Source organism: Podarcis bocagei, assembly GCF_964188305.1.
Source record: "Podarcis bocagei genome assembly, chromosome: 5".
Lineage (NCBI taxonomy): Eukaryota > Metazoa > Chordata > Lepidosauria > Squamata > Lacertidae > Podarcis > Podarcis bocagei.
Genome location: NC_138129.1, coordinates 34,581,187 through 34,608,067, shown reverse-complemented (window position 1 = coordinate 34,608,067; position 26,881 = coordinate 34,581,187). Strand labels below are relative to the sequence as shown.

The window sequence follows — 26,881 nt, the reverse complement described above, 5'->3', positions numbered from 1 at the left end:
CATTCCTGGGCGGGTGTCTCGAATAGAGAGATTCCAGGTGGAGTAGAGCAAGAGCAGCACTGAAGCGCTAGCAACTGCTGCTCCTATGCAGATCTCCCTAGTAACCAAACAGGATCCACTCCTCTCTGTCTGTTCTGGAGGCACCGACACATCCTTCCTTCCTCACTGCCATGTACCCCACTGTCATGTTGCAGGTTTTCATTTCAGCTGCAGCTGGCACGGGAGCTGTGTTAGCGACCACTCCCCTCTTTCACCAACAGCAACCAGAAGGCAATGACGGCTCATTCTGTGCCCTGTGTGCACACCCCCTTATGGGAAATGCAGACACAGCCTGCAATCCAGCTGTCTTGCAGCATCTCACAGTCCTTGCTGCCTCAGCTCCATGGATGACAGCCCATGTTGCAGTCACAATTTCTGCTTCTCTCTCTCTCACGCACACATACCTCCTTCACAGGTTTGCCATAAGGATGCTCGCATGGCATAGCTGCATATGCAGCAATAGACCTTTTTGACTGTTCCTCCCTAATATAGTAAAGGGGGTGCCATCCATTTTAACACCAATTACGGCATCCTCATGCAATCCCCATTTCTACTCATTGCTGCTGAACCCCCAGGTCTGGGTTTGTTCTATTCCCTTGCTAACTAAATCTACTCTGCTTCATAAGCTAAAATGAAATAATAATAATAATGATGTTTCTCTTTCCCTTGCTTTCCCTTAACCTTGATGTCTTGAGCAAAATAAAAAGAAAAAAAAGAACCAGAATGAAATTTATCTTCCCTCCTGCCCACTTCTGCTACCTGTTTCACCTTTGCACAGAAAACTGGGGGATTTTAACTAACATTTATTAGTATGCTGGCTCAATTAGGTTTGAGATGCCTCTTTTGGAGGGAGCCTGGAGGGTTTTTCTGTGTGGAGGGCAGGGATGATGTGAAAGACAGCCTATTTGCTATACTCAAGGGATAAACCAAAAATAAATGAATGAATTAAGAAGGCGAGAGGAAAGCCTCCCGGAGTGCTTACAGTTATAAAATAAGCAGGCTGAAGTGTTCTACTTTGGAGCCGAACTTGCTTACTCCTCACACTTAAAAATCCTCTTGTACCCTACAAGGCAAGGCAGTCAGACGCAACACCGCATCCCTCTGCAAAGAGAGCAGGAAAGCCTGCGGAGGGTCACCCTCCAATCCATGAAGGCACCCCAAAACCAAGAGCGCCGGCTGACACCTGTCCTCTGGGGAGGGGACGCTCACTTCTCCTCCCACTCAAGTCTCCCCAATAACCTTCACCGAGCAAGGCAGCTTTCCATCCATCCATCCATCCATCCATGGGAAGGGAAGGAGGGAGGGACGGCAGAGACGGACTCACCGAGCATCTGGCTGAAGAGCAGCTGCTCCAGATCGCCCAGCACGGTGACCACCAGCTCGGGATCCACCTTCAGGAAAGCCTTCTCCTCCGCCGGCGCCCCTTTCCCGGCAGGCTGGGGGGCCGCTTGCTGCTGCTGCTTCTGTTGCTGCGCCGCCTTGCCTTTGCTGGAGAGGATCTCGTCGTCCGACTTGAGGTCGTCGCTGCCGCTGCCGGCCTCGGGCGCCTTGCTGAGGGGCTTGACCTCGGCGTAGGGCCCTCGCGGGATGCGGCTGGGCTTGCCCAGGTTGGAGGGCAGCGGCGCCAGCGGCGGCGGAGGCTTGTTGCCGGCGGCCGGGGGCGCCAGCTTGGCCTGGAAGAGCGAGTGTTCGGAGCGCGAGAGGTTCTTGGACATGAGCGGCGGCGCCTCCTTGCCGCCTTTGAGGCTCCGGCCGCCGAAGCCCTTGGCCGCCTTGGCCATGTCGTCGCTCCACTTGGGCTCGTACAGCTGCATCTTCTTCTCGCTGTCCGTCAGGAAGGACAGGTTGGTGAGCGACTTCTGCTTGCGCAGGTTCGAGGCCAGCGGCGCTCGGCCCTCCACGCTGCCGGCCTTGAAGACCTTCAGCTCGGCCGGCGCCTTGGGCGCCGCCACGCCGCCGGGGCCCTTGGCGCTGCCGCGCTTCTGCATCATGGCCTTGTTGCTGCCGTCGCCCGACGACGCCGACGCCTGCTTCTTGTAGCCCCTCAGCGCCTCCTCGGGCCCTTCGTCGCCGCTCAGCTCCGCGTCGCGCTGCAGCCTCCTGACGTCGTTGCTGTTGCCGCCGCCGCTGCCAAGCATCTTCTTCCCGCCCGCCGCGAGGAAACCATTTAAAAGCCCAGCCTCTGAAGCAACGGAGGGAGAAGAAAGAATGAAAGAAGGAGGAGAGGAGGAAAACGGGAAGGTCGGAGGAGGGGAGGGTGGGGAGAAAGAGAGAGAGAGAGAGAGAGAGAGAGAGAGAGAGAGAAAAGGGGTGGGGGGAGAAGGGAGGAGGAGGAGGTGGGATAAAACAGGGAAAAAAGAGAGACACACGCTATCAAAGCAGCCGGTGCCACCTTCCCCGCCCCGGCGCGCGCGCTCACAGAAGCGCAGAGCGCCCGGCCCCTCCTATCTCCTCCAGCGCCGCTGGGGAAACTGAGGGGGGAAGTGAAGCGAGAGGCAAGGCGAACAAAAAACGGGCCCTCCCTGCCCGCCTGCGAGATGCTGCCGGCTCGGCAGAGAAAGGGAGTGGAGTGGGGGCGCGAGACGCGCGCGAGGCTATTTCTGGCTCGGGAGGAGGCGTGTGTAATTGTGCGTGAGGGTGTGTGTGCGCGTGTGGACATCGGCGAATAAGTACGCGTGCGCGCGCACTCGCGGAGCCTTGCCTGCCTCCGCGCTTGAGAGGCGCCGAGGGAGAGCAGGGCGCTTTCGACAGCGGAAGGCAGGCATAGGCGGGGAAGGGGGAGACGTCGTGGCAAGGCACTCCAGCAGCCAGCCCCCACAGGGGGGGGAGAGTCATCTGACAGACCCCCTGGGCACAGGAGCCAACTCCTTGGGGCTGAGATCCCTTTGCCCCGCCCCATAAAATATTGGGGGGACAGCCCCCCAAAAGTCGATAGGCATTGCCATTCAAATTGTGTGCGTGCACCGCGTCATGTGATTATGTGGGGTGGGGCTTATCGTCCCAATATTTTATTCAAGTTGGCACCCCTGACCCTGGGGCCATTTTTGGCCCACCAGAGATCCATGCATGGAAATCTCCTGTCCTGTCCTCCTCCCCGAGAGCCCCAGAAGCAGAGCTAGGGCTAGCTCTGCCTTTAGGCGGAGTGAAGCAGTTGCCTCAGGCTGAGGATGCTGAGAGAGTGAGTGGGAGTTGGGCCAGCCCCCCTCCTGCTCCCCTTGAGACTCCTAATCTAGCTCATCTTAGTCCTCAGGTCCTGCGATGGAAGCTGCCTTTGTTGCCAGAATTGAGGAACAAAATTAGTTGCCAGTTCAGTTGTATGGGGAATGGGGGCAGCAGCTTGTCCATCAAAACGTATTTGGCATAAAAGGGTACTGAAAAGGTTCCCATTTTCAAGACTGCAGCCCCTTCTGTTCTGGAACCCGTTCTCCCGAAAACTCACCACTTGGGAGTGACTAGTGCTGAAGACAAAGCAATCTACACATGCTTAAGTGCACTGCTTGGTCATGCAAGAACAAACCTTGGCATTGAAAGTAGGAAAGCCCTGTTGAGCCTTGACTTAGGTTTTCTTTGGGGTGCCCATCAGGCTTTGCATGCAAATCAGTTCTTTCCTTCCCTTGCAATTACACAGGAATCAATTCCTATTACAAAATGCACCATATACTGGACAAGACCCAAGACATGGTGTGAATGTGTTGGATATACCACAGCCAATTAGTTTCCCAGCATGCATACACATAGCAATATACACACATATTCATCACTTGACACGATGACACCACAAAAGAGAATATTGCCATTTCTTATTCTGAAGGAGCTTCCATGTATGAATTCAGCAGAGCATGAAACAGCCTTCCTTGTCCCATGTCACCATGGAAAAGGTTCAACAGCTACTCAGAAAGGGTCAGTGGCAAGCCCAGAAAAAGAATTCAGGAATCTGAGCTCCCACTGCTTAGCACTGACAGAAGAACAGCCCTTGCCTGTGCAGAAAGATTATCAGCTTTCACATATAGAACAGATAGTGGTATCAGGCTGCTGTCTCTGTGCAGTGATCCAAACCAAACCCATTTCCACAAGTGGCTGATATTAAAAATAATTCCTGCTACCACATCTATGTGTGGCACTAGCCAAGGCAGCACATAATAAGCCTGCCGCTTTCAGTTCCATGCTCCAATATGAAACACAAACTATAACACACACAAGAAAAAAGAGGGTGCAACACTGCAAAGACATGAAAACATGGAAGTGTGCTAGCTACACTGAACTTGCAGTTTGCAGGGATCTCTTGTGCTGTGTCGCCGGAAATCACCCCCCCCCACACACACACTAACACGTGTTCGCACAAGCACCACACTCACACGTACACGCATCTTCCCTCCTTAGCCCAGAGTTGTCCCTCTAGAGGGCCATCTCTTAAAAGCCTTCCGTAAATAAGGAAGCGCTGGCTTGGCTTGACAGCTTCGCGCCACGGCACTCTACATAGGCCTATCTTTATTGCGAGTAGACCGGACGACCGAGATCTGCTGTCAATCGGCGGCCGCCTCAGCCAATCAGTGTTGTCGAACAGCGCCCCTTGCGGCGGCCACGCTGGTACTGCAGGCTACTACCGCACTTCCCCCTTACCTTTGACAGTTCTCAATACAAAGTTTCCGAGTTCAATTGACCGTGACTGATCTAATCAAAATGTAGCAAGCCGCTTCCTGAAGGGAAAGTGCTTTGAACTTCAAGGACAATATTCTCTATAAATTCGCCAAAAATCAGCCGTTCACTGGATTTTCACCGGACCACTTTTGTTCAGCAGGATATTACAAGGACCTTCAAAGGGGGGTGGCCTAATTCCGAGCGGCCATAATCCCTTGACCGAGCAGTCACGTACCCTGTGTTCCCTCCAAGCGGACGTGACAACCTTGAATAGCCACAGGTGATGGGCTCAGACAGAAGGCTATCAGGGACACAATGAACTGCATATCTCAGTGTATTCTGCACAGACTCTCACAAAGAACTTTAACTGGATTCCCCTCAGGGGGCAGGAAACTTCACCCTTCTTCTTTGTTCTTAAACATGACTCATAAGGGGAGGGGGAGTGAGATTCCGGCCAGGTGTCTGGACACTCGGATTACCTGTGTAACCCCACCCCTGCTCCTCCTATTTTTAATGTAATCATGATGTAAATGTGATGAAATTCTGAGGGTGTAACTTAGGGGATTAGTAACTAATAAAAGTTGGGGTCTCCCTTTGTTCGGGGCTTCCATCTTGCTTCACCTCGTGGGCGGTGGGAGTCCTGTCGCGACAGTCTTTTCTTTAATAAAGACCGAGCCTACTGGCTGCTGTTTTGCTCTGATTGCTCTAGTCGGTGCCTTCATTTGTCCAAGTGAGCCCTCGGATTTTCCGGTAACAGTTTTTGGCGACCAGACTCAGGGACCCTTGGTTCTCCTGCAAAGGTGAGAGGGGAGATAGAGGGGATCGGGCGCCACCGGGCAACCTTAGCCCGGGGATCCTTTTTTCCTCTCCCTGTCTCCTCTTTGCGGGCGGTAATCAACCGTCACCAGAAGCCCGACCAGGGAGAGCAAAGGCGAGGTATAGCCGGCTAAGGGGAAGGATCCCGGGATCCGCGAGGGACACCTTCGAACGTGAGTATGGTTTGAAGTAAAAACACATTGGGAGGGGGTGGAAAAGTTAAACGTACCACGACAGCCAAACTTTCCTTCCTTCGTTTCTGACGTTTCCCTTTCTCTCCCCACAAATTCTTACGCGGTGTTGGGCCGGGGAAATTGTGGCACCTTTTACTGTTTTCCGGCGTTACCTTTCGGAGTCGTCCAGGAACGCCTTGGTCTCTCTATCTCCTTTTCTCCCCCGTTTTCCGTCTTGGAATTGAGTCCGGGAAAGCGTGGCTCTTTACTGTTTTCTCTGATGTCCCTCTCTCGGAGTCGTCCAGAGGCATCCTTCTACCTTCACTCTCTCCTGACTATACAAACGAAGCCGCCCCTCCTGCTCGGCGACCTTTGTTAGGGATGACCCGAGCATGTGAGAACGCAAGGTCGTTTGTTTTTCCTTTCTAAGCTTTCATTTTCTCGGACCTTGATCTGGCATTGCATTGCGCAAGCGTCCAGTAGGGAGTTCCGAACTTAGTCTCAAAGACTAGGCAGGAGGCTGTCGTGGAGGGTAGAAGGGGCGGTTCACAAAGTGGGGCCCCGCACTAGGACCAGTTGTGTGAGTAGTACTGCAGTAGAAAAAAAAAATCAGGATCCGTGGTTGTGTATCGGGTGAAAAGAGAGACCCGTAGGATTGAGGCAGATGTTAGGAATAGACTGAACATAGTTCAGTGGTAGGCAAAGCTACGTTAAAAAAAAAAAAAAAGAGAGAAGGGAACATAGAGATAAACAAAGGTACCTTAAAATTACTGAAAGAATACTATTTTTCTCTACCCCCCCCTCCTTTTTCCCGTATCGTGTTCCTTGTCTCCCTTCCCTTTGTCTACTCATCTTTACACTCTAGTGTGCATCACTTACGAACCACCCTTTAGATTCACAGAGTAATGGGGGCCCACGCTTCCCGACACTCTGACTGGACTCCTCCTAGCGATAAGGCTTCCATGAAGCTTTCCCGCCCTGGAGAGGACTCCGATACCCCTCTGCAGTTCGTTCTTCATAGCTGGAAAGAATTGAGAGGGAGGAAAGGACTCTCTAAGTCTAAGCTGAGAGATCTCTGCAGTACATCGTGGGTCGCTTTCACTCACCATCTAGACCCGGACCAGAGATGGCCACCTCATGGCTCCTTTAACGCCACAAGGATGCAAGCACTTAAGTCTTATTTAGCCGATGAGAAGCCCCGCCAACTTTACTATCTGAATGCCTTTGCCGAGGCCCGTGAATTGTTCCAGCAACAACAGGCTAGAATAGTCCGGCAGATGGCTGTCTTAAAACCAACCAGACCCCCTCCATATGACGAGATCAGGGCTCAAGAGGAACAGCTGAATAGGACCCTCGTCCCTTTCTACTACCCAGAACCGCGAGCCCCCCCTTCACCGGGACCTGGAGCAAGGGCTGGAGGGGGAGGCGCGGGACCCAGGGAAGACACCACGAGAGCCACCCCGGCCCTTTCTCCGAATGCATCAGATACACAGCCGATAGTTACCCAGCCGGCTAAGCCCCTTCCAAGTATGCCCAACGTAACCGAAGACCAGGCAGATTTAGACGTGGGACCTTTACTTAATGGACAACTCCTAAACGGGGAAAGAGAAGGTCCCGTCGCCAGCAGAACCCGAAACAAAGATAATCCGCCAAATGGAGAAACAGAGGGTGTTTTTCCCCTGCGAGCATTACCCATACCTCCGGAAAGGGCAGGAGGTCCTCCCCGTATGGTCTTCACACACCAACCCTTTCTTACATCGGACTTAATGAATTGGTCCGACAAAATGCCGTCCTTGCGGGACGACCCTGACAAATGCCACCGCCAGGTGGCCACCATTTTCTCAACCCACAACCCCACATGGGCAGATGTGCACATGCTCTTGGGGGCTCTCTTTAATGAGGCAGAGAAAAGAGAAATCCTAGCAAAGGCAGGGGAAGCCCTGACTCGAGAGGGCTACCAACCAAATCGACCGACATCTATGACCCCTCTAAATACTCAGACGATCCTTAACGACCCGGAATGGGACTATAATACAACGGACGGGATATGGGGTTTAAAAATCTTCAAAAAAGCCATCCTAGATGGAATCAAGGCTGCTGGTCAGCGAACTGTAAACTGGACAAAAGTCCAAGCTGTCCTTCAAGGACCTGAAGAACACCCGTCCGACTATTACTCCCGCCTAGTTTCTGCCATCAAAACCTGGGGCGGAATAGACCCAGAGAGTCCGCAGCATGAAGTAATAGTTAAGGGTTTCTTTAAGGACCAAGCATCAGCCGACATCAGGAAAGCTCTAAATTCACACCTCGGCTATGACGGAAAGACTATAACCGAAATTCTTTCCATTGCTAAATCAGTCTTTAATTCAAGAGACGAGCGGAGAAAGAAAGACCAAAAACCCGATTCTCCAAGAGTTTTAGCATATGCGGGGGCAGCCCCTTTCAAGGACAAGGGCAAATCAAGGGGACCCGACTACCGAGGCCCGCGCATTTGCTACAACTGTGAAGGGATAGGGCACATAAAGAGATTCTGCCCACTCCTGACTGAAAATGTAAGATCTGAATTCAGAGACTTCGACCCCTACAGACCGGATTACCAGGAATCTTCTAGACCCAGGGAACCTAATCCCTCATACGGACCCATCAAACCTACAACTCAAGCGACATATCGAGCAGGTCCTCCCCCGCAACTGAAACCCAGAAACCCCACACAAGACCACCTAAACCCCTTTAACCCGACCGCCCATGCCGCAACCCCTGCTCATGAAATGGTAATGGACGAATACCCACAACATTGACAACCAGAAGCAGATCCCGCCTCCTTCTCCTTTCTTTGTCCTGTCTTGCAATTATCACCGTCTGATCCGATTTGCACCATGCAAATCGACGGGCAGTCCTACGACTGCCTTCTGGATACAGGAGCCACCTATTCAACACTCACTAACAGTCACTTGAACCCCGGGGAAGAGACCAGAACCGTAATGGGACTGGATGGGATTCCTCGAAACTGCCCTCTCTCCAAACCAGCAAAGGTCTCGGTTGGACCTTTATCCGTCAAACATACCTTCCTATTGACATCTAGCCCTGTAAACCTCCTGGGGAGGGATCTGCTTTGTAAACTGAATGCAACTATACAATGTGGCCAAGAAGGAATTTATTTGCATATGCCAGATGAATCCATCTTTAGATTTCAAGGAGTCTTACAAGAAGCCCATAACACTGTCATCGATCTCCCGTCAGAATTGCTCAATAGTGTTTCCCCTTCCCTATGGGGGACTGAATCCACTTCTGTGGGGCTCTTGAAGTCCGCAACGCCAGTAAAGATCAACTACAGGAGGGACCTACCTTTCCCTTGCACGAAGCAATACCCCCTTCCTCCGGATGCAATAGACGGACTGACCCCGATGATTGATGAATTCCTGAGAATGGGAGTCTTAGTCCCGTGTGCCTCTCCATGTAATACCCCTCTTCTTCCTGTCAAAAAGCCCAATACAAACCCCGTGAAATGGCGCCTAGTCCAAGATCTCAGGCTCGTAAACTCTTTTGTCATCCCCAGACACGCGGTAGTTGCCAACCCTCATCACCTCCTAAGCACTATACCGGAAGGAACTGTAGTCTATTCTGTTATAGATTTATGCTCCGCCTTCTTCAGCATCCCTGTAGACCCAGAAAGCCAATTCCTCTTCGCTTTCACTTGGCAGACGGGGCAGTTAACGTGGACCCGATTGCCCCAAGGATACGTAGAATCCCCGGCAATTTTCTCATCTATATTACACCAAGATCTATCAGACGTGGATCTGCCTAGAGGCTCAGCCCTGAGGCTTTACGTTGACGACATTTTACTTTGTGCGAGGGACCTAGAATCCTGCAAAGAGGACACTATAGCCCTCCTGAACATACTAGCACAGAAGGGACATAAAGTGTCCCCAAAAAAGATCCAATATTGCAGACAGGAAGTTAAATATCTTGGTCACGTCTTAGGTAAAGGCACCCGCGCACTAACAACGGACAGGATTGAAGCAATAACCAAATTGCCCCTACCAAAAACTAAAAGACAGCTCCGTGGCTTCATTGGAATGAGCGGATTCTGCCGAGCCTGGATCCCGCGCTACGGGGAATTCACCCGTCCCCTCACAGCTATGACTCACGACAAGGCCCCTGACCAATTGCAATGGTCTGCAGAGGCGCTAGAAGCCTTCGAATCTATCAAGAGAGAGTTAAGGACTTCACCCGCCCTCGGACTTCCAGACTATAGATTACCCTTTTCCCTATATGTGCACGAAAACAAAGGAGTAGCTTCTGGCGTCCTCACTCAGCCATTTCAAGGGAAAAATAGACCTATCGCCTATTACAGCCTCCAGCTAGACACTACCGTACTCGGGAATGTGGGGTGTCTCAGGGCTGTAGCGGCGGCAGCCCTCCTTTTAGAGAAGGCGCAAGAAACTGTCCTAGGACATGATCTGACCGTTAACGTTCCTCACGCTGTCGCCACTCTTCTTAGCTTACAAGGATGCCAACGGTTCACAATACAACGCTTAAACAGATATGAGGCCATTCTCCTAAGCCCATCAAACGTAACCATAAGAAGGGTGAACTCGCTTAATCCTGCAACACTCCTACCCCTCCCCGAAGACGGCACCCCACATCATGACTGTTCTCAAATAGTCCGCCATGTAGAAAAACCACGCGAGGACCTTGACTACCTACCTTTAGTGAACCCGGACCTAATCCTGTATACTGATGGGAGTTCTAAAGTTGTAGAAGGGGAACGCAAAAGTGGATACGCCATAGTTTCCGATGCCGAGACCTTAGAAGCACGACCCGTCCACCCAAAATACAGTGCACAAGCAGCAGAACTCATTGCCCTCATCAGAGCCTGTGAACTAGGGGCGGGACGGAAAGTCACTATCTATACGGACTCTAAATATTGCTTCGGGTTAGTGCATGCAACCGGACAAATCTGGTTACAGAGGGGCTTCCTGACAGCAGCAGGTACCCAGGTAGCACACGCCCCCCTAGTACGGCGCCTCATGGACTCTATACACCTTCCCGAAGCCATTGCCGTAGTACATTGCAAAGCACATACTAAAGGAAGGGACGCAGTCTCAATAGGGAACCGACGTGCTGACCGCGCAGCTCAAGAGGCAGCACTTCAGCCTCTCCCCACAGACAGCGAATTCCAAGGGCCACAAATCTTGTCAGATGTAGATTTCACAGAGATGTATAAAACAGCGACCCCAGAAGAGATAAAAGGATGGGAGGAACAAGGGGCACAATTAGACAATGGCATTTGGTACTTTCCAGACAAACGGCTCATAATGCCCAGGCTATGGGTACCCAAGCATCTGAGAGTCCTACACCAATGTACTCATTGGGGGAGAGATAAACTAATTGACACAATTCAACGCTGCTGGTATGCCCCAGGCCTCGCCAGCTAAGGCTGCCGTTAAGAACTGTCATACTTGTCAAAGCTTCAACCCAAAACATACCGCCAGATGCCCACCAGGAGCCAGGCCATGGGCTTTCGTTCCATTCGAAAGCCTTCAGATAGATTTCATAGATCTACCACCCTGCCAAGGATACAAGCATGCCTTAGTGATTATTGACCAGTTGACCGGGTGGGTGGAATGCTTCCCAACACGTAAAGCGACCGCACACATCGTTGCAAAGATCCTATTACAAGAGATTATACCCCGCTTCGGAATCCCACGACACATAGACAGCGACAGAGGCTCACACTTCACGTCCGATGTAATACAACAAATAGCTACTGCCCTTGGCATTAAATGGAAACTACATACCCCATATCACCCCCCTTCCTCAGGACAGGTTGAGAGAATGAACCAGCAACTGAAATCGCAACTTGGGAAACTTTGTAAAGACTCAGACATCAAATGGATTAATGCTCTTCCATTAGTCCTTCATAACCTTAGAGCATGCCCCCGTGGCAATCTCAAACTATCTCCCTATGAACTACTGTTTGGGCGACCCTCTCCTGTGTATAATACCCAATACCCAACATCAGAACTAGAGGTAGGCGAGTCCGAGTTAACAAAATATGTAATACAACTCCAGAGGCAACTAATTCTTCTCCACAAATACGCTGCCTCAAGCCAAAACATCCCCCTCGACGAAAATGTCCACCCTTACCAACCAGGGGACTGGATACTAGCGAAAACCTATTATAAGATACCCCTACAGCCCACCTGGGAGGGCCCCTACCAAATACTTTTAACTACTCCAACTTCCGTTAAGGTAGCAGAAAAGACAGCCTGGTTACATCACACCCGCTGCAAACCCGCCTCCGCACCTGAACCTGCCTCAGAAGACTCACCATACTGCGCCCCACACCGGCCGCCAGACGACGACTCCGATACAGAGGACCCCCAACAGACCGGACCAGATCGGGGCACGAATCGAGCCCAACAGACCGGACCAGATCGGGGCACGAATCGAGCCCAACAGACCGGACCAGATCGGGGCACGAATCGGGCCCAACAGACCGGACCAGCTCGGGGCACATATCGGGCCCAACAGACCGGACCCGACCAACCGCCTTCATCAACCCATTGGACCTCCGAAATCATCCCAGCACCCGACCACAACAACCAACCCCCAATTCGCCTCAAACTCCGCAAAACACACGCGGTTTGACAGCTCCACCGCTCCCCATTTGACAGCTCTCCGTTTGACAGCTCCACCGCTCCCCATTTGACAGCTCTCCGTTTGACAGCTCCACCGCTCCCCATTTGACAGCTCTCCATTTGACAGCTCCACCGCTCCCCATTTGACAGCTCTCCGTTTGACAGCTCCACCGCTCCCCATTTGACAGCTCTCCGTTTGACAGCTCCACCGCTCCCCATTTGACAGCTCTCCGTTTGACAGCTCCACCGCTCCCCATTTGACAGCTCTCCATTTGACAGCTCCACCGCTCCCCATTTGACAGCTCTCCGTTTGACAGCTCCACCGCTCCCCATTTGACAGCTCTCCGTTTGACAGCTCCACCGCTCCCCATTTGACAGCTCTGCAGTTTGACAGCTCCATTACTTCTCCTACGATGCCGACCATCACAATACTCACCCTGCCAATCTTTCTTCTCACCACAATTTCTTCTCAAAACACCAAGATCGCACATACTTCCTGCCCTGGATTACAAAATGAACACAAATATCTTGACTTTGGAATAGTTGATATGGTAAAAAGAGGAACATTAGACCGCCTTGGAGATTTCGAGTTCTGCTTGCCTGAGACTCGTGTCCTCCTTCGACACTCCATATCACCGATCCTTGCAGCACACCAAGCATGGGAACTTTTTATTCGCTCACCCTCTTACAAGCCTCTTGGCAAACTTATCCTCACCAGAGACGGCCTCTGGAACCGCGCACATTGCCTCAACGGTTCCTACGTACTCTTCTCTGATGGTACACCACAACAAACACTTAACTGGACTCTTCTTAACAATGGTGGTGGCGAGTCAGTGTATACTGACCAGAACCACCGAACGGACCGCCTAATCCATGGATTCTACTGTCAAAGAGTAGATTCCGCCCCCCGCCAAACCATTTTACAAGGAGTCTGCCTCCGAAGATACTGCTGCGTTTGGGATATTGGACTAGCCTCCAACTGGGACGGCAAAGCCTATCTAGAAGGCTGGCATTATTCCGCTACAACCCCAACAAAATGGGATACCACTGGACCTCAACGTTGCGGTGGTATCACTACAAACCTCACTTATCTACTTCGTCAAGATCCACTACACCCCGCAGGCACCGCACCTCGACAAAGGGGGGAACTGTCGATATCCGAAAACCCCACAAATAATGACGTTCTGTCCACATGGCACTCCAACACCTATGTAAAACTAATCTCTCAGATCGCTAAGCAGACAGCCGCCAGTGAATGCTGGATCTGTGCCAATGCTCCTGCTCATCTCCACAGCGGCCTGCCTTTCCTCGGAATGCCCCTTACCCTTCAACAACATCTCTCCGCTGATGTACAATCCTGGAACCTGACTGCCGTCAACTTCACTCACCAGTACATCTACCTAACTGGACCTACAACAGGTGATCTTTGTCGGAAGTTCAGCGGCACTGACAAAGTCATCGGCGAGAGCACCTGTAAGTACACCATTGACATTACCTTGACCGGGAAAATTACCTTATGGCACCAAGGCAACCCCTCCTCCCATCCCAATCTACTGTCTGCATGGAAACGCGTAATGGACTTACCCGAACCCTGGGACCCGTCCCCAACCTCCCAATGTGTTTTCCGCACCTTCCTCACTGGCCGTATAGACCCGTGCCTGCAAGGGTTGTTCTGGATTTGCGGCCACCGCGGCTATGTATGGGCCAGCCCCCACTCCCAGGGCACCTGCTACCTTGGACTAATTCTTCCGGGGATCCGGGTAACCCAAAAACTCCCCCCCGGAAGGGTGCGTAATAAGAGGGCCAAGGATTTATCAGAACTCTCCGATGTGGCAGCAAACGGAGAAACCTACGGGCGAGCCCTTTTCCCCGCCTACGGAGCAGGCTCCAACCATGTCGACATCCTCAAATTAACAGACATATTACTGAACTTTATGGAAGAATCCAACGCAGCCACCCAATCCATTCTGACGGAACTGACAGAGGTCAGGCAAAATTCGATACAAAACCGCCTCGCTTTGGACTACGTCCTTGCGTCGACTGGAGGCGTGTGTGCTCTTGTCGGAACCGAGTGCTGCACACACGTCTCTGACCAGACCCTGAACATCACGGGTCATCTCAATAACATCCATAAACTAACAGAAGGGCTTCGGGATATCCAGCATGAGGGCTTGTCGGACACACAGTTCTGGAGCTGGCTACCCGGGTCCGCTTGGATAAAACAACTATTAGGAAACGGCCTTTTAATACTAATCACTGTCGCCATCTGCATTGCTTTCTTCTGCTGCGCGATCCACTGCTTCCCGATCTGCTGTCAAACTTGCGGCTCTTGCCTTCCTACCCTCCACCCGCGATCGACCGCCAGATCACCGACTCCAGGAATTTCGTCTACTCCCATTGAGATGGGACCCTTGCAGGACTTCCGGAATCAGGACTCTAGGTACTGCATGTCAGATTTCTATTGATTTATGCGGAGAGAAGGATTGCGCGGTTTCCCTACCTTCGCAATCTTATCTCCGAAGGGGGGAACTGTCGCCGGAAATCACCCCCCCACACACACACACTAACACGTGTTCGCACAAGCACCACACTCACACGTACACGCATCTTCCCTCCTTAGCCCAGAGTTGTCCCTCTAGAGGGCCATCTCTTAAAAGCCTTCCGTAAATAAGGAAGCGCTGGCTTGGCTTGACAGCTTCGCGCCACGGCACTCTACATAGGCCTATCTTTATTGCGAGTAGACCGGACGACCGAGATCTGCTGTCAATCGGCGGCCGCCTCAGCCAATCAGTGTTGTCGAACAGCGCCCCTTGCGGCGGCCACGCTGGTACTGCAGGCTACTACCGCACTTCCCCCTTACCTTTGACAGTTCTCAATACAAAGTTTCCGAGTTCAATTGACCGTGACTGATCTAATCAAAATGTAGCAAGCCGCTTCCTGAAGGGAAAGTGCTTTGAACTTCAAGGACAATATTCTCTATAAATTCGCCAAAAATCAGCCGTTCACTGGATTTTCACCGGACCACTTTTGTTCAGCAGGATATTACAAGGACCTTCAAAGGGGGGTGGCCTAATTCCGAGCGGCCATAATCCCTTGACCGAGCAGTCACGTACCCTGTGTTCCCTCCAAGCGGACGTGACAACCTTGAATAGCCACAGGTGATGGGCTCAGACAGAAGGCTATCAGGGACACAATGAACTGCATATCTCAGTGTATTCTGCACAGACTCTCACAAAGAACTTTAACTGGATTCCCCTCAGGGGGCAGGAAACTTCACCCTTCTTCTTTGTTCTTAAACATGACTCATAAGGGGAGGGGGAGTGAGATTCCGGCCAGGTGTCTGGACACTCGGATTACCTGTGTAACCCCACCCCTGCTCCTCCTATTTTTAATGTAATCATGATGTAAATGTGATGAAATTCTGAGGGTGTAACTTAGGGGATTAGTAACTAATAAAAGTTGGGGTCTCCCTTTGTTCGGGGCTTCCATCTTGCTTCACCTCGTGGGCGGTGGGAGTCCTGTCGCGACAGTCTTTTCTTTAATAAAGACCGAGCCTACTGGCTGCTGTTTTGCTCTGATTGCTCTAGTCGGTGCCTTCATTTGTCCAAGTGAGCCCTCGGATTTTCCGGTAACAGCTGAAACTAGCTTATTTATTATACAGATTGTATCCAACTCTTCCACTGCCTAAGAGGGGGTGGGGGACTTGTGTACTTCAGAGGCTGTTTAACTACAACTGCCAAAACAAAACAAAAACTTTAGCTAGCAACAAAAGACCAACTAAGTAGGGGCTAGAATCTCTCATAGCAGAGAGTTATATGCCCTGGTGCAACAACAGAAAAGGCGCTCTCTTACATTCTCATCAGCCATACTAGAGGCTGGGAAGAAAGCATTATTTAGGCACCCTGCTCCCAAACTGTCTAGGCTGTTAAAAGATAATGGACACTTTGAGCTATGCTCAGAAATGAACCTGTAGTCAGTGAACGTGCTCCAAATATCCAGCAATAATCAAGAGGGGTTTTTAGGTCTCGTGGACATCCCCCAGCCTCCTCCAACTTACAGTGAGAACTAGTGTAGCCTAGTGCCAAAGAGAATTAACCATGAGCCATGAAATCCCCAGTTCAAATATTGCCTATGTCATTGGTTCTAGGTAAGGTATTTTCTTTCCAATGGGATAATAATGCTGTTGATCTCCCTATTGTTGTTAAGGATTACTGAGATAATGTGTGTGAAGTACTTTGACCGCTATAGCACTATTAGTAGTGCTATAGTATTACTAGCAACTGATGTTAGGTGTTTCAGCATTATTTAGTATTATGAGCCCTCAGACCACAGGGCTCTTTGCTTTCTTCACTGCTTGTACTAACACTCTGCTCCAAAGATACTTAAGACAACAAAGAACATGGTAGCACCCATAAATGTATTATGGCATAAATGCTTGTGGACTAACATCTACTTTGTCAGATTCAACTTGTCAGTTGAATCTGACGATTGCAGTGGAATGTCTTTACAAATCAAAATTCAAAGGATTGCAGCTTCGTTGTAAATTATAGTACTACTGAGCTGAGAACACAAAGATCCCTGAGTAGCAGGATTAAGACCATACATTTGTGGGCCAAGAATAGTTCTGTGTGTCCAGCCATAAGTAGCCCAGCCTGGTGGAAAAAGAAGTTCTAGTGCAGAGAGCAATCTATTCTGAGAAAATGACCAGTATGTTTTAATGAATATTTTCAATTTTTATTTTAAGCCACTTAGAGGTATTGGGTGGTTGTTTTTTTTATTAAATGATATAGAAATCTGTTAAATAAATACTTTCAGGGATCCTAAAGTGAAGAAATAGTGTGTATCTTGTGTCCTAAAGCCAGGTAAGACTCAGCCAGTCTACTCATGGTAGGTGCCACAGACATCCATAAAGCAAACTGCTCTGAGAGGAAGTAGCCACTCAGTCCTGAGTCACTACAGCATTGCTGGTCAGCCGAAACCAGTCCTCAAATTCCCAACCAATTAAGATAAAATAGGGCAGGCCCTGTTATCTCAGCAGGGAATAGACAGTGACTTGGAGATGTTAATGTCTCATCCATGTTATTCAGACTATGTGGGCTGGTGCTGGGGTTTGACTTGAGCTATAGCTATTCAGAAAGAGACGTTTGCCTTCAGGACATGTGCAATATGAGGAGGAGAGATGGCTTATCATAGGGTGAGTAGGAACCTAAAGAATCTGAGGATACTGTTCTGTGGAGCTGCAGCATGAAACTCCTTTCCCACACGTAAGATCAGATGACCATGTATATAACTTAGTTGTGAAGCACATGATTAACATTTCTCTTTGTTTATCTGTCCCATGCTTTACAAGTGCTTCTACATTCCTGATATGTTAAAGCAAAAAAGAAACCCCACAAAACCCCTATTTTTTGCCAACTCTGAAGAAAATGCTCCAGCAGGTATAATTTTGCATTGTGAATCATAGTACTATAATGACTACAGGAAATAAACAACTTTTTTTTGTAGGAAAAAGGTAGTGTATTCTGAAAGTAATAATAATAAAACGAGCATCTGTAACTATGTACAGGCCTGGATGGACACCCAACAAATATAAATTGTCTCAAAAATAAGGAGCTGATGCCAGCATCAGTCCGGTAGGTCCTTTTGTGCCCATGCCAACCCAGGTACTCAACCTTCCCTATTTGTTGATACCCCTATCCTCTGCCATGTTCTGTGTGGTCATTTGTGGCTCCCTAAACTGTTGTCCCCAGCACAGTGTCCACACCGCTAAATAATGGAAACATTTAATCAGCTGACATCAATGTGTCTAAGGTGGTCCGTGGGGGTGGAGAGGTAAAGATCTTGCCAAAAAAATTCCCCACGCTTGCCTTATAAACCATTGTCACAAGTTCCCACCACCTACTTATTCTACTGACTAATGCAAGACAGAAACAGAGTCCCACCTACAAAAGTTCCAGAAGTAGTGCAGGATATCTGTGTACAGCATCTCCTGCATGTTTCTTCACCCAACACTAAAATCAGCAATCGGGTGGGAGTGGATCAGGGCCACAGTAATAGCAGAGGAGCTAAGGTTTGTCCTCCGCTCAATTTTCTTGATTTACCGTAAATTGCATCCCTCATAAGCTTGCATAGGCGGGGAGGGGGGAGGAACTGGTGCAGTAAGAAATGGTTAAGCACCCTGCCCTTGGGGTAGCTGATATAAGCTTAAGACAACAAACAAACAAAGCAGATCTCTCAGATCACAACTAGTTGGTTCGAAAATAGACCAATCTTTGTCCTTTTGCTGCCAAAAATACAGCTGTTTTTCTCAAATTTGTTTCTTTGTGCTTAGGACCACAGACTAATGGCCCACGCTGATACTGAGGGAGATGTGATCATGAATAAGGAAGATTCTATCCCCGCACGCTGGTACAAATCCCAGTTCCAACACTGAGGCATCCATACCTCCCAGAAACTGGAGCAGGATTGGTAGGCCTGGCTGAATTAAAGCCAAATGCCTGTGGCTTTTGTCTAAGGGTACAGACAGAAGCTCATCTCCATAGTAATGATTCCACATCATCCCTGCAGCTCCCTTCTTAGACAGCTGGACTCAGCTGCTGCTTCTGTGTGCCTCTGTCGCCTTTGTCTACAGCTATCATGTTAAGGCTGCAAGCTTATGCCCGCTTTCCTGAAAGTGAGTCCTATGGAGATTTACTTTATTCACTGAGCAATCTTTAAGGTGGTGGTGGTCGGTTCTGTGGAGGAGAAACCAACACTCCCTAATCCCTGCAGCTCAAGCCAGCCAGGACTGAAATTGGGGGAAGATTTTCCAGTGACCCCCCACAATCTTTCAAATTTACCCCTCCAACTGACATTAATGGCATGCTTTTTTGTCGTTTCCGGGGCCATGCTAAGGAGGTGAGGGGGCCCTGGGTTTAGCACATCCAAGCTTTCCCCTGGCACATCCCTAGACTTCTCTGTCTCGAGTCTTGCTGGTCTCAGAGCACCACAACTGGTAAAGCAATGGTTGTATGAATTTTCACCACTGCACCATGATGGCCTTGACCTGCAGATCATATACAGTGTTCAACATCCCCTCACTTGTCCTCCTAGGGAAATGCTCATGCCCAGAGTGCCCCCATGAGCACCCTCTGATTAGCTGCAAACTTTGGGTGCGATTCACCTAACCAGTTTCATCAGTGGAAGGACAAAAATTGCAAAATGGGGCTTTCAACCCTCTTGTCCCCCCACTGTGTTCCCCAAATTGTCCTGGTGCGGTTCAGGAGAACCCTCAGAACAGGGGGCAGGGGGAAGAGAAGGGGGGTTATTCCACCTGGCAAACTGAAATGCCTGTACGATTGCAAGAGTGCAGCTTTGAAATCTACTCATTGCACCTGTTGTCCACTGAGCAGAGGTACTGGATCACTCAGTGGTTTGTTGTGCTACCTTCTGCTTGCATTTGAAAAGCTGAGAAATCGTCACCTCCCTCAGATGAAATGATTGCTTGCCTGGGTGGAGAATGTGGGGTGAAACGGCTGTTTCAGCAGCTTGGCACTTCATTTTGAGAGCCCTTCAGAGGCAAGAAATGCAGAGAGCAGATCAGGTGGTTTCCCACTCAGCAAGTGAAGTGTGAAATGCCACATCTATGCTGCAGATTGGAAGTTACTCAGTTTCCTTTTGGAAACAAAACTAGCCACTCCGGTGCAGAATAAAGTCCCAAGGCCAAATACTACCTGCGTTCAGAAGAATAAAGCTTGAGATGCTAACAGGACTGTTCATTTCTAAATTCCCAAAAGCAGAGTGGCCACACTTGCACATCATCCCCAAAAGGACAATGCAGATTCGCATATAATTTGCATGTGCTAATTTATATGTGTAGGTGTAAATTTAGAAATAACTACTGTAATTTAAATAAAAATGCAGTGCAATCAAACAGTTCAGCTAGCACAAGGACTGTGAAATGGAATTTCCTCACCCTCTCCCTGCATGCCGCCTGTGCACCCTGTAATTTTGCTCTGAAGGGTTGGGGAAACACCCAGAGCAGATGGGGGGTGGTGGCAGGAATGCAGGGAGAGGCAGGTAAAACCTCTTGCCCTAGTAGAACTGTTTCATTTGTTTCATTGGATACTACTCAATACATCTCACCATGGTTGGGAAAACTGAGCAGGTAACCTGTATGCTATCCTGTCCGTGGGCAATTTCAGAGCCCTTTCTCTCCTTTCTTATGGTTAAATAGCTATTAACTGAAGTTAATAACAAAGCAACCGTTCCAATAGAGGAGTTCTTCAAGCAGAGGACTGTCCTTTGTATTGTAGGATACATGTCCACTCTACGGAAAACTGATCTCAACCTCTTAGAGCAGCAGATTCCATAGAAGGCTCAACAACCGGTCTGTGGATCTTTTCTCTTTTCAGAAGCCCATAGCAGAGAGCTTTGGCTCCAGTTACCCCTACTCCCGAGTTCTACAATAGCATTACATGCCAGCAAACGCCAGGAGTATTAAATGCCAGCAAATCCATATTATGCACTCATATAATACATGACGCAAAGCAAACATTTCATAAATTAATTTCTATGCTTAATAATTACTGCCATATATCTCTTTTTGCAAAAGCTGCAGTTTTCTTGGCAGGCATTGAGATCTGAGAAAGCAAAGAGAGAGGAGAGCCATAATTCATCAGTTAGCAGGAAGAGAGTGATGTTCAGGGCAGAACTACACATTCAAAGAACTTCCAGAAGGGTAGCTGTGTTAGTCTGTTACAGCAAAGACTCTTGCAGAAGAGAAACACATTCATAACGGCATATAAGCTTTCATTGACCCTTCTCCCCACCACACACACAACACTACATGTTATAGAAATTTAAATAGCAGCACTGTGTGAGGTTTCTCTTGTTGCCTTCATAACATGTCATATGCCTTACATTGTTTTGGGATGTAATTACACTATTTATTGCCTCCACCAGCAGCATCCTGTGAAATGAATCAGGAGGCAGTGAAACACATAGCTCAATGACCCCTCAGTATGAGGAGTGTAGAGGGGAATGTGATGCTAGTTTGCTGGTTTTGATAGCAGACCTGTGTCTGAGTCCCTTGCTTCACTGACCTTCTGAAACAAGATGTAACTTTGCCATCTGTGCATGCAGACCACATTTTACATTTGTGCCCAGGAGCAGGTAGAAGGCAGAATGCTCTGGTTAGGGGATAAAATAAAAATATGTAGCTCATTGCCATTTCTGAAAGAAGACCTACACCGGTATTCCCTGATCTGAAAATAAAAACAAAAGATTTTGCAATGTTCCTAGTTACGTAAGTAGCTCCTGTGATGTTCTTTCTCATAACAGGGGAAATTAAAAATATTTCAAAACGTAACATCTCAGGCATCCTGGCTGATGAGAGAATGCTGCTTATGTGTAGCAGTGCCTGAGTAGTAGCAGAGGAGGAAGGGGACATGCCTTGATCAACTAGCAGACAGGTACCAGGAGCAAAGGTAACTCAGTAACCAGAATGACCATTTCACCTTTTGGTTTTAAACAAGCCATTGGCAACTGGGCAACTGGAATTTTGCACTTCTGGTGTCTACACAATGTGAATCAATGACTCTGTCTTGGAAAAAATAGTTTCTTAAAAACTATTGATTTATTTGGCTTAAATTTACCATATGCTACTAGAGGAACTGGGAACTGATCTCAGAGAGTCCTACTTTACTTTCATGAAACCTTATCCAAGGTTCTTTGATCAGCAGTGATGGGCAATGTCCTGAGAGCCTGCTCACTGCTGCAGTGTACCCCTCTTCAGTGTAGAGGGACAGGTTGCCTTCTAGTCACCCTGAGTTCACTGAGAGTGATGAGCTCAGCCAGGACTGCATGAATGGGCTCTTCATCCTAACACAGAACATGCTGCACAACCTCTGCAATGCACAGGGGTCCCTTAGCAGGCAAGATTATATGGGGAAAGTTTCCTGTTCCTAGAACTTTTAAAACTTTTTTAAAAGGACCTAAGGACCTCCAGATGATGTTGGACTCCAGTTCCCATGAGCCCCAGCCTGCATGGCCCATGGTCAGGGATTATTTGAGTTGTGGAACAGAGGAAGCTGCATTATAGTGATCCAGCCCATTGGTCCACCTAGGTCAATGTTGACTGCATTGACTGGCAGCAGCCCTCCAGGGTTTCTTGCATGGTGTCTCTCCCAACCCTCCCTGGAGATGTCATGAATTGAGCCTGAGACCTGCTTGCAGTGCAGATGCTCTACCACTGAGCTATGGCCCTTCCTTAAAATCCAACAAGATCTGGCCACAATCTCCCTATCTCTGGTCTAAGTAGCAGACCTTGAAGTTTTGTCATTTTGATCCAGCAATTCCTGCTTTCAAAATATGTGCTCTTCAGTTGTAAAAATGACCACCTCCAATGAGAGGATCAAAGATCATGCATCTGATTTCTAGAAAGGGTTTTTCTTAGCCCTGGAGCCCTTTCATAGACTGTGGAGTGACTGGGTTTCAGGCGCAAGAAACTCAGCTCCCTGTTTCAGGGAACACTAGGCTGAGATCCTAGCATATTTGTTTGGGAGTTGTTTCAGAGTAAGATCCATTGAACACAGTGGGATGCTTCCAAGAAAACATGTTGTTCACCTGTGCAACACAATCAGAATTGAAGTCTGGCCATAACAATGTCTGGTTTAAAGCCAAGCAGTGATAAAACAGGCACACCACCCACCCAGAAGATAATAGCCTGAACTGTCCTTCTCCACCCCATCCCCAGTCATGCCCTAGGGACTGGAGCCTGCCTGAATGCTGTTCCATCATCCACAGAATTCCAACAAAATAAAGTAAAAGGAAGTGGGCTCTGATTATAGTCTCTCTTTTTTGGCTAATTATCCTTCCTGTGGGAGGGGGCAATTAGCTCTATCTGGTGACCTCACAGGATCCCATGGCAACAGACAGGATATATCGCATTAGAGGACATTATCATGTTGGGGCAGGGTGGGAGAGAGACAAAAATTGCTTCAGGCCGAGAACTCAAGACTCAACTTTTCTGTGGCTTTTAGATCACTCCGCTGGGGATCACGGGAACTAGGATTTGGAAAGCGGGAAGGAACTAATCAGGCCGCCTATTGCTTAAAGCTTCAACTAGCAATTGATGAAACACCAAACACCCCAGTGACCAAAATGTAGAGATCCAAATGGGGAAAAGTTTTAGCAGTCCTGAGACTGAGTTTCTGCCTCTTAAGTTATCTACCACTAGTGAAAGTAGGTATTTAATTATATTTAATTTAAAGCTAATTGAATATTTTAATATTTACTGTTGTTTTTCAGTTTTAATTAACCAGATGTTCTTACAACAAAGATTAGTAAATAGTTGTCGATCTGATTGAGCACCTCAGGTTTTGCACATGTTTGGCATGCATTTTAATTGCCAATAGCACCAGTTAAGAAATCTAAATTAAGCAATAAATACATGTGGCACTTTAAATTGACTGGAAGCAAAATCAATTTCCATTGCAAACAATCAAGATTTAAATGTAGTAAATGAAGAAGAAGAGGTCTAAAATTAATCTACAATTCTGATTCCATGATTCTAATTTCTGTTCAAGAGATAGATACCCATTTTGCATATAACACTACCATAGTTTAGCACTGTGGGGGGAAAGCCTAGGGGAACCTTGGGCTTGCCTATTGCCCCCTTCCTCCTTGCTGGTGTGGCTGTGAAGCTTCCACTTTTAAACTCACCTTCCATTATGTTATAAAACCACTTCTGGCTGGTTTAAAAAATATGTTAACAAGCAGTATTGCAGAAGCACTGCAATGTTTAACAATACTGTGATTACTTTGTGAAAGGTAATAGAAGGAGGAGGAGGAGGCAAGAGCAGTGCTCCCTGCAACTTCAGCAAAATGGCTCTCTTGCATCAGTTCCTTGAGGGAACACAATTGGTGGATTCACTTGCAAGTTTGAGAAGGCACTGGTTGATGTCACCTTGCCCTGACCTCATGTGCCTGTCTGCATGGTTGCTGAAGAGCAAGGCTATGCAAAGTGGGGGAGGGTGCCAAGATCTTGCAACTGAATGAATAAGTTGTGTCTAACTTAAAGTTTCACTGGCCGGGAAGACGTGGATGCACACACAGTTCTCAACTGCAAGAATGTGACTGTGGTGTGACGAACCAGCACCTGACCAGATAAGGAGATGGGTTGCTTAATGCTGAAAAGCACTTGTATACTTGATCCTCTTTGTGCCTTAAGAAGTTTCCTCCCTTGAAGAAATCAAAGTATTGATTCAGGGTCTCAAACAAACAAACAAACTCCCCACCATCATTTAGAGGGGTCCTCTTCTGTTGTTTGGGTTTCAGAGAATCCTTTAAGATCACCGAAGTTTTTCTCATAATTGGTGCCATGGACAGGGAATGCCCCAGCTGAGCCAATATGCTTCTGATAATCAGGCGTACTCATGCTGTGTTCACACTCCCATTTAGTGTGCATTCACTGCATTCCCAGTGCTGCGTTTTTAATCCATGTTCCCATGACATTATCCAAAATGCATATGCATCCTGTAGTTCATTATAAAATGCTACTGTTTGAAGCGGGATGTGGGTGGCGCTGTGGGTTAAACCACAGAGCCTAGGGCTTGCCGATCAGAAGGTCGGCGGTTCGAATCCCCGCAACTGGGTGAGCTCCCGTTGCTCAGTCCCTGCTCCTGCCAACCTAGCAGTTCGAAAGCATGTCAAAGTACAAGTAGATAAATAGGTACCGCTCCGGCGGGAAGGTAAACGGTGTTCCCGTGCGCTGCTCTGGTTCGCCAGAAGCGGTTAGTCATGCTGGCCACATGACCCAGAAGCTGTACGCCGGCTCCCTCGGCCAATAAAGCGAGATGACCGCCGCAACCCCAGAGTCGGCCACAACTGGACCTAATGGTCAGGGGTCCCTTTACCCTTTACTTTACTGTTTGAAGCATTGTTTCTCAAGCCAGCTTCACACCAGCTGGAGTCCTTAAACTGTTCCTAATTCATCTCTAGCCTAAGTGGGAACACATCCCTAGTCACTGCCCTCTGGTGTGTACACCAGAAATGAATCTGACACCAACAAAGCTCTGCTGATGTGAACAGCTAGTGGGGAAAGAGCTGTGAAACACATCAGGGGGAAACAGCTTCACTGTGTACTAATACAGTAATGTGAACAGATCCAATCCAGGGTGACTTTTAATACAAAAAAAAGTGAACCAGCCATTATTGGCAAGAGTGCCTCACTCAGCACAGATCTCACTCGCCTAACTCCTAAGAAAGGATATCTGGATAATACAAACACACACACACTTAAAACTGGTGTAAGATTTTGTGTGTGTGTGTGTGTGTGTGTGTGTGTGTGTGTGTGTGTGTTCCTATCTGTCTTCATAACAAATAATGTCTAAGTAATATAGTAATCAAATTAGCAGAGACTTCCTGGCCAGCCTTTAACCATATCTACTTGGGAGTTAGGTCACAGTGAGTTCAATGGGACTTGCTCCCAAATAAGCAGATACAAAATTGTTGTTTTGTATGTTTTTAGGCCACAGTTTCCAAATCCTCAAAGCAAAACACACAACTTCCAGAGGGGCAGCAGTGTTAGTCTGCTGGAGCAAACTTGTTGCCATTCATTCAAACACTGAAAAAGTCTATTTAAGAACTTAAAAACTGCCCTGGGACCATTAGGGTTGAAGGGTGGCTTTAAAAATGTAATAAATATTTTTAAAAATGGGTATATAAGAAGATATATAGTACATTACATTGTCCTATCTTAAATGTGGAATAAAGGTAAGGGACAGTTAAAAGTCCAGTCGCAAATGACTCTGGGTTTGCGGTGCTCATCTTGCTTTACTGGTCGAGGGAGCTGGTGCTTACCTTCCCGCCAGAGTGGTACCTATTTATCTACTTGCACTTTGATGTGCGCTTTCGAACTGCCGTTGTGGGGATTCGAACTGCCGACCTTCCAATCAGCAAGCCCTAGGCTCAGTGGTTTAGACCACAGCGCCATCCTTGCCCCCCAAAAATGTGGAATTTTGTTGTTGTTGTTTAGTCGTTTAGTCGTGTCCGACTCTTCGTGACCCCATGGACCAGAACACGCCAGGCACCCCTGTCCTCCACTACCTCCCGCAGTTTGGTCAAACCCATGCTGGTAACCTCGAAAACACTATCCAACCATCTTGTCCTCTGTCGCCCCCTTCTCCTTGTGCCCTCCATCTTTCCCAGCATCAGTGTCTTCTCCAGGGAGTCTTTTCTTCTCATGAGGTGGCCAAAGTACTGGAGCCTCAGCTTCACGATCTGTCCTTCCAGTGAGCACTCAGGGCTGATTTCCTTAAGAATGGATGCGTTTGATCTTCTTGCAGTCCATGGGACTCTCAAGAGTCTTCTCCAGCACCATAATTCAAAAGCATCAATTCTTCGGCGATCAGCCTTCTTTATGGTCCAGCTCTCACTTCCATACATCACTACTGGGAAAACCATGGCTTTAACTATACGGACCTTTGTTGGCAAGGTGACATCTCTACTTCTCAAGATGCTGTCTAGGCCTGTCATTGCCCTTCTCCCAAGAAGCAGGCGTCTTTTAATTTCGTGGCTGCTGTCACCATCTGC

At 48.6% G+C, this 26,881-nt stretch overlaps 1 protein-coding gene across 8 annotated transcripts in view; it reads right to left on the bottom strand.

Moving 5' to 3' along the window:
• NAV1 (neuron navigator 1) overlaps positions 1–26,881 on the bottom strand; it is a 306,850-nt gene that overhangs the window by 193,341 nt on the left and 86,628 nt on the right. For 6 of the 8 annotated variants that reach the window (XM_081194645.1, XM_081194646.1, XM_081194639.1 and 3 more), the window contains exon 4: positions 1,364–2,221. The exons of the other annotated variants lie outside the window; for them this stretch is intronic. In XM_081194645.1, the coding sequence (XP_081050771.1) occupies positions 1,364–2,221 (858 nt within the window). The remainder of the gene's footprint in view (positions 1–1,363; positions 2,222–26,881) is intronic. 8 annotated transcript variants of the gene reach the window in all.